The 12,012-nt window shown below is 55.3% G+C and overlaps 1 protein-coding gene and 1 long non-coding RNA gene across 2 annotated transcripts in view; one reads left to right on the top strand and one right to left on the bottom strand.

Annotated features, from left to right (window-relative positions):
- The first annotated feature begins 7,227 nt into the window (after nt 1-7,227).
- LOC101938996 (uncharacterized) overlaps nt 7,228-12,012 on the top strand; it is a 36,774-nt gene continuing 31,989 nt past the window's right edge. Inside the window, exon 1 of the mRNA XM_065563850.1 lies at nt 7,228-7,439. Coding sequence (XP_065419922.1) covers nt 7,379-7,439 — 61 coding nt within the window. The 5' untranslated portion in view covers nt 7,228-7,378. The remainder of the gene's footprint in view (nt 7,440-12,012) is intronic.
- LOC135974874 (uncharacterized) lies at nt 7,902-9,167 on the bottom strand. The gene is made up of 2 exons (XR_010591957.1): nt 8,825-9,167; nt 7,902-8,693 (listed from the first exon to the last, which is right to left on the bottom strand). It is a non-coding gene; the product is annotated as an uncharacterized LOC135974874 (long non-coding RNA).

Here is a 12,012-nt window from a genome sequence, read left to right on the forward strand (position 1 = left end):
GAACGTGTAGGGGACAATTTCCTGGTGCAAGTGCTGGAGGAACCAACTAGGGGCAGAGCTTTTCTTGACCTACTGCTCACAAACAGGGAAGAATTAGTAGGGGAAGCAAAAGTGGATGGGAACCTGGGAGGCAGTGACCATGAGATGGTCGAGTTCAGGATCCTGACACAAGGAAGAAAGGAGAGCAGCAGAATACGGACCCTGGACTTCAGAAAAGCAGACTTTGACTCCCTCAGGGAACAGATGGGCAGGATCCCCTGGGAGAATAACATGAAGGGCAAAGGGGTCCAGGAGAGCTGGCTGTATTTTAAAGAATCCTTATTGAGGTTGCAGGAACAAACCATCCCGATGTGTAGAAAGAATAGTAAATATGGCAGGTGACCAGCTTGGCTAAACAGTGAAATCCTTGCTGATCTTAAACGCAAAAAAGAAGCTTACAAGAAGTGGAAGATTGGACAAATGACCAGGGAGGAGTATAAAAATATTGCTCAGGCATGCAGGAGTGAAATCAGGAAGGCCAAATCACACTTGGAGTTGCAGTTAGCAAGAGATGTTAAGAGTAACAAAAAGGGTTTCTACAGGTATGTTAGCAAGAAGAAGAAAATCAAGGAAAGTGTGGGCCCCTTACTGAATGAGGGAGGCAACCTAGTGACCGAGGATGTGGAAAAAGCTAATGTACTCAATGATTTTTTTGCCTCTGTCTTCACGCACAAGGTCAGCTCCCAGATTGCTGCACTGGGCAGTACAGCATGGGGAGAAGGTGACCAGCCCTCTGTGAAGAAAGAAGTGGTTCAGGACTATTTAGAAAAACTGGACGTGCACAAGTCCATGGGGCCAGATGCGCTGCATCCGAGGGTGCTAAAGGAGTTGGCGGGTGAGATTGCAGAGCCATTAGCCATTATTTTTGAAAACTCATGGCAATCGGGGGAGGTCCCAGATGACTGGAAAAAGGCTAATGTAGTGCCCATCTTTAAAAAAGGGAAGAAGGAGGATCCGGGGAACTACAGGCCAGTCAGCCTCACCTCAGTCCCTGGAAAAATCATGGAGCAGGTCCTCAAGGAATCAATTATGAAACATTTAGAGGAGAGGAAAGTGATCAGGAACAGTCATCATGGATTCACAAAGGGGAAGTCGTGCCTGACTAACCTAATTGCCTTCTATGAGGAGATAACTGGCTCTGTGGATGAGGGGAAAGCAGTGGATCTGTTATTCTTTGACTTTTGCAAAGCTTTTGATACGGTCTCCCACAGTATTCTTGCCGCCAAGTTAAAGAAGTATGGGCTGGATGAATGGACTGTAAGGTGGATAGAAAGCTGACTAGATCATCGGGCTCAACGGGTAGTGATCAATGGCTCCATGTCTAGTTGGCAGCCGGTTTCAAGTGGAGTGCCCCAAGGGTCGGTCCTGGGGCCGGTTTTGTTTAATATCTTTATTAATGATCTGGAGGATGGTGTGGACTGCACTCTCAGCAAGTTTGCAGATGACACTAAACTAGGAGGCGTGGTAGATACACTAGAGGGTAGGGATCGGATACAGAGGGACCTAGACAAATTACAGGTTTCAGAGTAACAGCCGTGTTAGTCTGTATCCGCAAAAAGAAGAACAGGAGTACTTGTGGCACCTTAGAGACTAACAAATTTATTAGAGCATAAGCTTTCGTGGACTACAGCCCACTGGTATGCATCCGAAGAAGTGGGCTGTAGTCCACGAAAGCTTATGCTCTAATAAATTTGTTAGTCTCTAAGGTGCCACAAGTACTCCTGTTCTTCTTTTTGCTAGACAAATTAGAGGATTGGGCCGAAAAAAACCTGATGAGGTTCAACAAGGACAAGTGCAGAGTCCTGCACTTAGGACGGAAGAATCCCATGCACTGCTACAGACAAGGGACCGAATGGCTAGGTAGCAGTTCTGCAGAAAAGGACCTAGGGGTCACAGTGGACGAGAAGCTGGATATGAGTCAACAGTGTGCTCTTGTTGCCAAGAAGGCTAATGGCATTTTGGGCTGTATAAGTAGGGGCATTGCCAGCAGATCGAGGAACGTGATCGTTCCCCTTTATTCGACATTGGTGAGGCCTCATCTGGAATACTGTGTCCAGTTTTGGTCCCCACACTACAAAAAGGATGTGGAAAAATTGCAAAGAGTCTAGTGGAGGGCAACAAAAATGATTAGGGGTCTGGGGCACATGACTTATGAGGAGAGGCTGAGGGAACTGGGATTGTTTAGTCTGCAGAAGAGAAGAATGAGGGGGGATTTGATAGCAGCCTTCAACTACCTGAAGGGGGGTTCCAAAGAGGATGGAGCTCGGCTGTTCTCAGTGGTGGCAGATGACAGATGACAGAACAAGGAGCAATGGTCTCAAGTTGCAGTGGGGGAGGTTTAGGTTGGATATTAGGAAACACTATTTCACTAGGAGGGTGGTGAAACACTGGAATGCGTTACCTGGGGAGGTGGTGGAGTCTCCTTCCTTAGAGGTTTTTAAGGCCCGGCTTGACAAAGCCCTGGCTGGGATGATTTAGTTGGGGTTGGTCCTGCTTTGAGCAGGGGGTTGGACTAGATGACCTCTTGAGGTCCCTTCCAACTCTGATATTCTATGATTCTATGAAAGGAAGAGAGCTGCCCTTCAGCACGCAGATGCGGGAAGGTGCCTGTTGCTGAGCAGACACCCAACACATTCCCTAGACCCTGATGGCAGTATTTCTTTACACAACACAACGGCGAATCGGGGAAACCGCTCTGGGCCCTGCGCTTCGATAAAACCGCAAGGAGGCGAACACGGAGGCGAGTGGCAGGTGGGCAGGCGGGATGGGGGTGAGGAGGAGAGCGGTGTGCTGGGGGGGTAAGAAGTCAAGCGGCATCTGGATGGGCGGGCGTGCCGGGCGGACGGTGAGGAGACTAGCGGGGAGGCTGATTTGTCCCGCCTGCCCCCAGGGACGGCCCTGACGAGGATGATCACTAAACTCCTTATATTCTGAGCTAAACGCAAACCCCATCTCTCTGCTTCTGTAGATAAATCTCTGATAATTTTCATATGACGTTACATTGTGCCTCTTCATATAACCTTGTGGTGGGTCTACCCACGTGTGACCTCTGTTTTCATGGGACTTTGTATCAAAGCCTCATTTAGAAACTTTGCATTGCCCTTGGTATAATATTATAGCCCCTAAGGATAGAATAAGATAGAAGAAAAATTTCTTTTTGCTAGCAGTAGAACAAGAGCTCTCTCCCCTCCCCCTCTTAATCAATTGCCCTGTTGAATGAATGAGGTGTGGATGAGCAAGGCATGGAAGGCAGCACCTCCAGACAGCCTCAACTGTTGGAGAGGGGCTGGGAGCCAGACCCAAGGACAATAAAACGTGTCAAGTGGGCTCATTAAACACAAGCAGACATACTGATGGCCTCGGGGGTTAGAAGCAAGCACCTTCTTTTGGAAACACCCTCTTTGCAGCATTGGGACAACACTCAAAAGAAAGCAGCACAAAGGACCAATGGACACAGACACAGAGTTTGAATCTGGTATAGATTTGCATAAGAGGAAAGCTGCTATAAAAGTTAAGTGTCTTGCAGAGGACCCCGGGTCTCGTCTTGTCAACATGGGAGCATCGATCCGGATCGGCAGAAGCCCGGCTCCACCCCCTCCCCCATCTAACTCACCTGGCCAGTGAAGTTAAGGGGAGCAACTAATTGGTAACAACAAGACGGAGTGTGTTTGTGTGTGTGTGTGAGTGTAAGTGTAATATATTATATGCATATAATACAGTGTTAATGAATACATGTATTACTAATAAATGTGGCGTTTTGCCTTATTCCCCCTGAAAAGATCCTGTGCAGTACTTTAAGTACAACACTTCCCCTGCTAGCCCCCTCACTCTCAGCTCTGTGCTTCCCCCGCTAGCCTAGGGTTACCATTCGTCCGGATTCCCCCGGACATGTCCGGCTTTTTCGGGTTAAAAATAGCGTCCGGGGGGAATCTGTCAATGTCCGGACTTCCCCTCCTCCCCCCCCCCCCCATGCAGAGCGTGCGCGTGGCTTACAGACCAGCCGGGGCTCCGACAGCCAGAGCCAGAGCCCTTTCTGCACTTCCCCCTCCTCCCTCCTGAAACTTGACACCCTCTCCCTCCCCCTCCCTCCCCCCTTCCGTCACTTCCCCCCCCCCTCTCTCCTGAAACTTGACACCACTCCCCTCCTCTCCCCCTCCCTGCATTCACAGATGGCCGGCTGTTTGTCTGGAGCTCCGACCCTGCTGCCCTCCCCCGCTGTCGAGCCCGCCGCTCTGCAGCACAGTAAGGGGGCCGGGGGTCAGAGAAGCGGCAGGGAGGTTCGGGGGGGGGGGTAGTCAAGAGACAGGGAGCAGGGGGGAGGGTTGGATGGGTCAGGAGTTCGGGGGGGGCTGTCTGGGGGTTGGGGGTGTAAGGTTTTGGGCAGTCAGGGTACAGGTGGGGGGGTCTCAGGAGGGGGCAGTTAGGGGACAAGGCACAGGGAGGCTTAGGTAGGGGGTGGGGTTCTGGAGGGCAGTTAGGGGCAGGGGTCCCAGGAGGGGGCAGTCAGGGGACAAGGAGTGGGGGGGAAGGTTGAGGGTTCTGAGGGGGCAGGAAGTGGGAGGGAGTGGAAGGGGCAGGGGCGGGGCTAGGACAGGACGGGGGCGGGGCTAGGGCAGGGGCGGGGCTAGGGCGGGGCTCCTCCTGACCTCTTTTTTGATTGTTGAAATATGGTAACCCTACGCTAGCCCCCTCGCTCTCAGCTCTGCGCTTTCCCCGCTAGCCCCCTCACTCTCCGCTCTGCGCTTTCCCCGCTAGCCCCCTCGCTCTCAGCTCTGTGTATTCATTAAATAAACCCCAACAAGCCCAGCCTGGCCCAGCTCGCTGGAGGGGAGGGAGAATCATAGAATTTCAGGGTTGGAAGGGACCTCAGGAGGTCAACCCTCTTCTCAAAACAGGACCAACCCCAACTAAATCATCCCAGCCAAGGCTTTGTCAAGTGTGACCTTAAAAACTCATAAGGAAGTAGATTCCACCACCTCACTAGATAACCCATTCTGTTGTACTTAAAGTACTGCACAGGATCTTTTCAGGGGGAATAAGGCAAAACGCCACATTTATTAGTAATACATGTATTCATTAACACTGTATCATATGCATATAATATATATTACACTTACACACACACACACACAAACACACTCCGTCTTGTTGTTACCAATTAGTTGCTCCCCTTAACTGCACTGGCCAGGTGAGTTAGATGGGGGAGGGGGTGGAGCCGGGCTTCTGCCGATCCGGATCGATGCTCCCATGTTGACAAGACGAGACCCGGGGTCCTCTGCAAGACACCTCACTTTTATAGCAGCTTTCCTCTTATGCAAATCTAGACCAGATTCAAACTCTGTGTCTGTGTCCATTGATCCTTTGTGCTGCTTTCTTTTGAGTGTTGTCCCAATGCTGCAAAGAGGGTGTTTCCAAAAGAAGGTGCTTGCTTCTAACCCCCGAGGCCTTTGGTATGTCTGCTTGTGTTTAATGAGCCCACTTGACACGTTTTATTGTCCTTGGGTCTGGCTCCCAGCCCCTCTCCAACAGTTGAGGCTGTCTGGAGGTGCTGCTTTCCATGCCTTGCTCATCCACACCTCATTCATTCAACAGGGTAATTGATTAAGGGGGGGGGGGGGGAGAGCTCTTGTTCTACTGCTAGCAAACAGAAATTTTTCTTCTATCTTATTCTATCCTTAGGGGCTATAGTATTATACCAAGGGCAATGCAAAGTTTCTAAATGAGGCTTTGATACAAAGTCCCATGAAAACAGAGGTCACACGTGGGTAGACCCACCACAAGGTTATATGAAGAGGCACAATGTAAAGTCATATGAAAATTATCAGAGATTGATCTACAATTCCAGTGCTTCACCACCCTCCTAGTGAAATAGTTTTTCCTAATATCCAACCTAAACCTCCCCCACTGCCACTTGAGACCATTACTCCTTGTTCTGTCATCTGTACCACTGAGAACAGCCGAGCTCCATCCCCTTTGGAACCCCCCTTCAGGTAGTTGAAAGCAGCTATCAAATCCCCCCTCATTCTTCTCTTCTGCAGACTAAACAATCCCAGTTCCCTCAGCCTCTCCTCATAAGTCATGTGTTCCAGCCCCCTAATCATTTTTGTTGCCCTCCGCTGGACTCTCTCCAATTTGTCCACATCCTTTCTGTAGTGGGGGGCCCCCAAAACTGGACACAGTACTCCAGATGAGGCCTCACCAATGTTGAATAAAGGGGAACGATCACGTTCCTCAGTCTGCTGGCAATGCCCCTACTTATACAGCTCAAAATGCCGTTAGCCTTCTTGGCAACAAGGGCACACTGTTGACTCATATCCAGCTTCTCGTCCACTGTGACCCCTAGAAAAAAGAAGAACAGGAGTACTTGTGGCACCTTAGAGACTAACAAATTTATTAGAGCATAAGCTTTCGTGGACTACAGCCCACTTCTTCGGGGGGTTTGAGTGCTGAAAAGCTGGACATGTCCGGGAAAAAGAGGACGTATGGTAACCCTAAGCCAGCCACGCCCGTGGGTGAGATAATGCTGGGTGCCCCCTCAGCGCCCGGCCCCCCAGGTCCCATCTCTAGCCGGGGGCGGCCCTGACACTGCAGGGGGGAGGAGAGAAAACACAAACAAACCCCACAACACATTATTTTGTTGCTGGGAGGGGATCCCTTCCTGACCCCTGCCCGTGGCTGGCTGAGGCCCTGAAGCATGAGCGTTAGGAACATAACCTGTAACCGGGACATGAGCCCCAGAGCCGCTGAGCCTGGACCCACCATCCCCATCGCCCGCCAGACAGTCCCGCAGTCCAGTCGCCAGCTCCCTCTGGCAATGGAGGGATGGTTTGTGCCCCCCCCCAGGTCCTGTGGGGGCTGCTCCAGCCTCGCCCCTCGCAGGGTCCGAAACCTCCTTCTCCTCCAGCCGGGATTCGCTCCTGGCCCCTTCGCCCCCTTTGTGCCCGTGCCCTATGGTGCCCGGTGCCCTGCCCCAGAGCGGGTCCAGCCCCCCGGGCTCCGCCAGGCCCTGCAGCCCCCGCCCCGCCCGCAGCGCTGCCCTGGCCCTTCGCACCCCGGGCACGGGGCAGGCCAGGCTGGGGGAGCCCCATGGGCCCGCAGCCATGGGAGGTTTGTGTGCAGTAACCTCACACAGCCCAGTCTGCCCGGATACCGATGACGAACCGCCTCTGCCTGCGTCCTGATTGGACGGTCACAGGCAGCTGCGACCCTTGGAAAGTGAAAGTGCTAGTGAGTTGTAGTGCTAGTGACACAGCAGGTGTGTGCCAGGCTGCCCGGCTCCCCTGTCTCCCGCGAGCAGAGTGACCCCACGTCCGGATATTCGGGGCTTTGTCTTATACCCATGGCCTGGGGGCTGCTCCTGGCGCTCTGCGGGGGGCTCCTGGCCCCACCCGCGGCGGGCGGTGAGTACGGGGGGGCTGGGGGGGGGCAGGGTGACCCCAGCGGGGGGTGTCACCGTAACAGGCCGGGCAGCGCCCTCTGACACGGGGGGGGGCAAACTGGGGGGCGCGACCCTCCGGGGGCGCAAGGGGTTCTTGGGGGGGGGGAACAAACTGGGATCCCGGGAGTCCTGCAGGACCCGCTGCCGTGGTAGCGGCGCAGGATAAAAACAGATCCGGGGAATGGTGGGGTGGGAGTGGGATTAAATAACTAGTCCTCCCGCCCCACCCCGGCCAGCAGCCGCCGCTCTCCGGCCGCCCAGCTCTGAAGGCAGCGCCGCGGCCAGCAGCAGCACCGATAGACGGATTAATGCCGATTATCAGTAATGGGGGGGGGGGCGATACATTCCGTGAATGATGGGGGGGGGGAACGACTGGAGCAGTTTACATACCACGGCTTGAACGGCTGTAACCAAGGGGGGGGGGCGGCGGGCAGCCGCTCAGGGCGCAAAGCTGCAGGGGTGGAAAAACAGTGTGGAAATACGACAAAAACCGGGTAGGGGGCACAAAGATGCTTGCTGGCCTCGGGCACTACAACGGCTAGTTACCAGCTGGGTGCAGAGATGGCGGGGGGGCACTCTATGGGGTGGCCATACAGTAGTGCAGGGCCGGATTAACTTTTGTGGGCCTGGCACCAAATATATTTGTGGGTCCCCATTGGGGAAATAGGGCATGTGATGGGGGGCGGCCCACAGAGCCAGGGGCCGGTTGGGGGCAATGAAGCACAGTGGGAGTGGCCCGACTCAGCCCAGCACAAGGGCACTGTTTACAAACCCAAAATTGCTAGACAGACACTGGCCCGCCCAGCCCTGCACTGCCAGCGTGCCCCTTCCACACCGCCCAGTGCCCTGCCCTTATGCCAGCGCCCCCTCACCCAGAGACCTTCCCCACAGATCCCCATGCCCGGTGCCCCCTCGCCCAGAGACCCCTCCCACTGACCTTCCACCACAACTGCACAGCACCCTGCACACTATACCCCCTGCCCAGCTCCCCCACCCACAGATCCCCTACTGTCCAGCACCCCCTTCACAGTACCACCATCACAGCTGTACAGCGCCCTGTATTCCGAAGGGAATTCTGCATCAAATTCCATGCATAATATTTTAAATTTCTGCCGTGTTTTTTATAATAAATAAATGTGGAAGCTCCACCATGGCAGTGGGGAGCACAGGCCACTGGCTGCATGGAGGTGGGAGATCACCCTGCAGCCTCCCCCACCTAGGGTGACCAGATAGCAAGTGTGAAAAATCAGGACGGGGGTGGGGGGTAATAGGTGCCTATATAAGAAAAAGCCCCAAATATCAGGACTGTCCCTATAAAATCGGGACATCTGGTCACCCTTCCCCCACCCCCCTGGGACAGGGACTTGGCAGTGAGACTGAACCTGACCCTGACACAGCACAAGGGCCAGGCCTGCCACAGAACCACCCTGGGGCCCTGCCCCTTTTGGGCCAGGCTCCCCAGATGTGGGCAGGGAGGCTCAGCCCGGCAGCAGGATCCGAGTGCAGAGGGACTTAGTGTGGGGGGATCCAGATGGGGGTAAGAGGGTTCTGTGGGGGGGGTAAGAGGTTCTGTGGGGGGGGGTCTGGGTGCCGGCAGCTCAGTGGGGAACTGGATGCACAGGGAGGTGCCAGGTGCAGGGGCAATGGGAGTCTACAGGGGGGACCAAGTGAAAGTGGTTAGAGCTCAGCGGTGGGGGGGGTCTGGGTGCAGGGGAGGTGGGGTTCATTTCGGTGGGGGTCTAGGTGCAGGTGGTTGGGGCTCAGTGGGGAGGGTGTCTGGGGGGGGGCTCATCGGGGTCAGGGCCGGCTCTAGGTTTTTTGCTGCCCCAAGCAAAACAATTTTTGGCTGCCCCCCACCCCACCCCTGGGCTCTCCCCTCCCCAACTGCACCCTCCTGCCGCCCCAGCCCTGGGTCACTGGTAACTCGCTCCCAGGACGGGTCATTCCGCAGGAATTTTGGATGTGCACAGAACACAGACAGGATTGGTTCCCATATGGTTACAGAACTGCAGTAAAGTGGAACAATTTTCAGCTTGTGTGATTGGAGGATATCTGGATGCATATTATAAGACTGTCCTACATAAATGAGAAAAAGTTGAGGTGCCTTTATTATTCTTTTGTTCCACTCTTTGTTTCTATGGGGAATTTGCCAATGCAATATCACTGTCTTCCTTTTAAACAAACAAACAAACAAACAAACAAAAGGCAATGGCTGTTGAAAATAGCAATTCCAGTCCTAATAACCACTGGGAAGCATTTCTTGCTCAATTTATTCTACTTTTTCTACAGCAAGTTACAGCGGATCAGTATAGTTGATTTGGGAGAAATGAAGTAACAGCTGCCCAAATGGAGCTTGAGCACTCCTGAATTTTGAGGGTGTTCAAATCCGGAAGGCAGGTGCTAGATTCCCTTTCTGAATATTAGCTAAATCTGGAAAGGAAACGTCAATTTCTGCTTCCATGGCTCAGAAGTGGAAATCATCCTAAGTGCCTGGTACTGTTTCTAAAGCTGCCCAGGTCCACAGCCTCCCCTCCCTTACTTTCCATTTTAAATTCTAGTGGGAGCCACGTACCTCCCTTGCTAGGCTTCAGATAGAGAGGGGCACTGTCCATTTAGTCCCCCCAATTCCTTCTTTGGGGGAGAGCCCAGGGCTGGGGCGGCAGGAGATGCGGGTCGGGGGAGAGCCCAGGGCTGGGGCGGCAGGAGGTGCGAGTGCGGGGGAGGGAAGAGCCCAGGCCGGGGCAGCAGGGGGTGCAGGTGAGGGCCAGAGCTGGGGCAGCAGGGGGTGTGGGCAGGGGAGAGTCCAGGGCTGGAGCAATACGGGGTGTGGGGGAGAGCCCAGGGCTGGGGCGGCAGGAGATGCGGGTCGGGGGAGAGCCCAGGGCTGGGGCGGCAGGGGGTGCAGGTGAGGGCCAGAGCTGGGGCAGCAGGGGGTGTGGGCAGGGGAGAGTCCAGGGCTGGAGCAATACGGGGTGTGGGGGGAGCCCAGGGCGGGGAGGGAAGGGGGGCAGCAAAAAACCTAGAGCTGGCTCTGTCCCTACCATTCACAGCAAGCTGCAGCATGAGGTTTCAGTTCCACACTCCTTCCCCCTCCCTTTCCTGTTAATTGCAGCCGAGGGAATGCTGGGAAATGTAGTTCTTTCCCTGCTCCAGGGCTGGCTCTATAGGCAGGGAGCTAACCAAGGAACTACAGCTCCCAGGGGCCCCTGTTGGTTCTCAGCTCCCAGGCTGGATTCTTGCACCCCTGCAAATGTGCCGCCCCAAGCAACTGCTTGCTTTGCTGGTGCCTAGAGCTGGCCCTGATCCGGTAGTACAGATGCAGGGGCGGTGGGGCTTGTCAGGGTGAGGGTTTGATGGGCCTGTCTAACAGAGGAGCCCCAGCTGCTGCCAAGGGGATCCGCATCCTGGGCTCCAGCTTCCCACATCATCTTCTCTTCCCCATCCCATGCCCCTTCCCCACCGCTCCATCTCTTCTGCATCCCACCCCCTTCCTTCCCCCCTGCCCCCGCTTCCCCCATCCCCTTCTCTTCCCCATCCCATGCCCCTTCCCCACCGCTCCATCTCTTCTGCATCCCACCCCCTTCCTTCCCCCCTGCCCCCGCTTCCCCCATCCCCTTCTCTTCCCCATCCCATGCCCCTTCCCCACCGCTCCATCTCTTCCGCATCCCACCCTCTTCCTTCCCCCTGCCCCTGCTTCCCCCATCCCCTGCTCTTCCCCATCCCATGCCCCTTCCCCATGGCTCCATCTCCTCCCCAACCGACCTCCTTCCTTCCCCACTGCCTCTTTCCCCCTGCCCCCGCTTCCCCTATCCCCTTCTCTTCCTCATCCCACGCCCCTTCCCCACCATTCCATCTCTTCCTCATCCCATGTCCCTTCCCCACCATTCCATCTCTTCCGCATCCCATCCCCTTCTTTCCCCAGTGCCTCTTTCCCCCTGCCTTGCCCCGCCCTGCCCCACAACTCACTTTTGTACAAGATGAAGGATGGCTCCCAGCACACAGACGGGAGCTCAACCAGCACTAGGACCCAGAAGGGGGTGTCCAGCTGCAAAGTCCAGGGAGCTGAGCAGCACCTTATTTTTTCAGCCTGGCTGCGCAGCTCTGTAGTCACAGAAATGGTGGTGGTGGTGGCGGGGGGGGGGGGGGGGGCAGTGGCATGTGACCTTGCACCCCTTGTGGCCTCCACCCCTCTCCTCTATTTGGGGGGCAATGCCCCAAACTGTGCCATGAACATTCCCAATCGCACCCCCCTGTTCCTCCTTCACTTTCTGCAGGGAAGCAAAGAATGTTGCAGGAGGGGGACCTGGACTGTTTTCATTCCCCCTGGGGCCCAGGAGTATCCCACACAGACCCCCACTGCCCAGCGCCATCCCCGGAGACCCACTGCCCCTGACTGCCCCCAGCCACACTCACCAGCCCGCTGGGTGGGGGCTATTGGCCTTGCCTGGGCTGAGCCAGCGTCACAGCTGGGGTGGGTGGTGGGTCAGAGTGGGAAGGGCCTGCCCGGGCCGGGCTCCCTCAGAACCCCCTTGCCT

The sequence above is a fragment of the Chrysemys picta genome, chromosome 12 (assembly GCF_011386835.1).
Source record: "Chrysemys picta bellii isolate R12L10 chromosome 12, ASM1138683v2, whole genome shotgun sequence".
NCBI lineage: Eukaryota > Metazoa > Chordata > Testudines > Emydidae > Chrysemys > Chrysemys picta.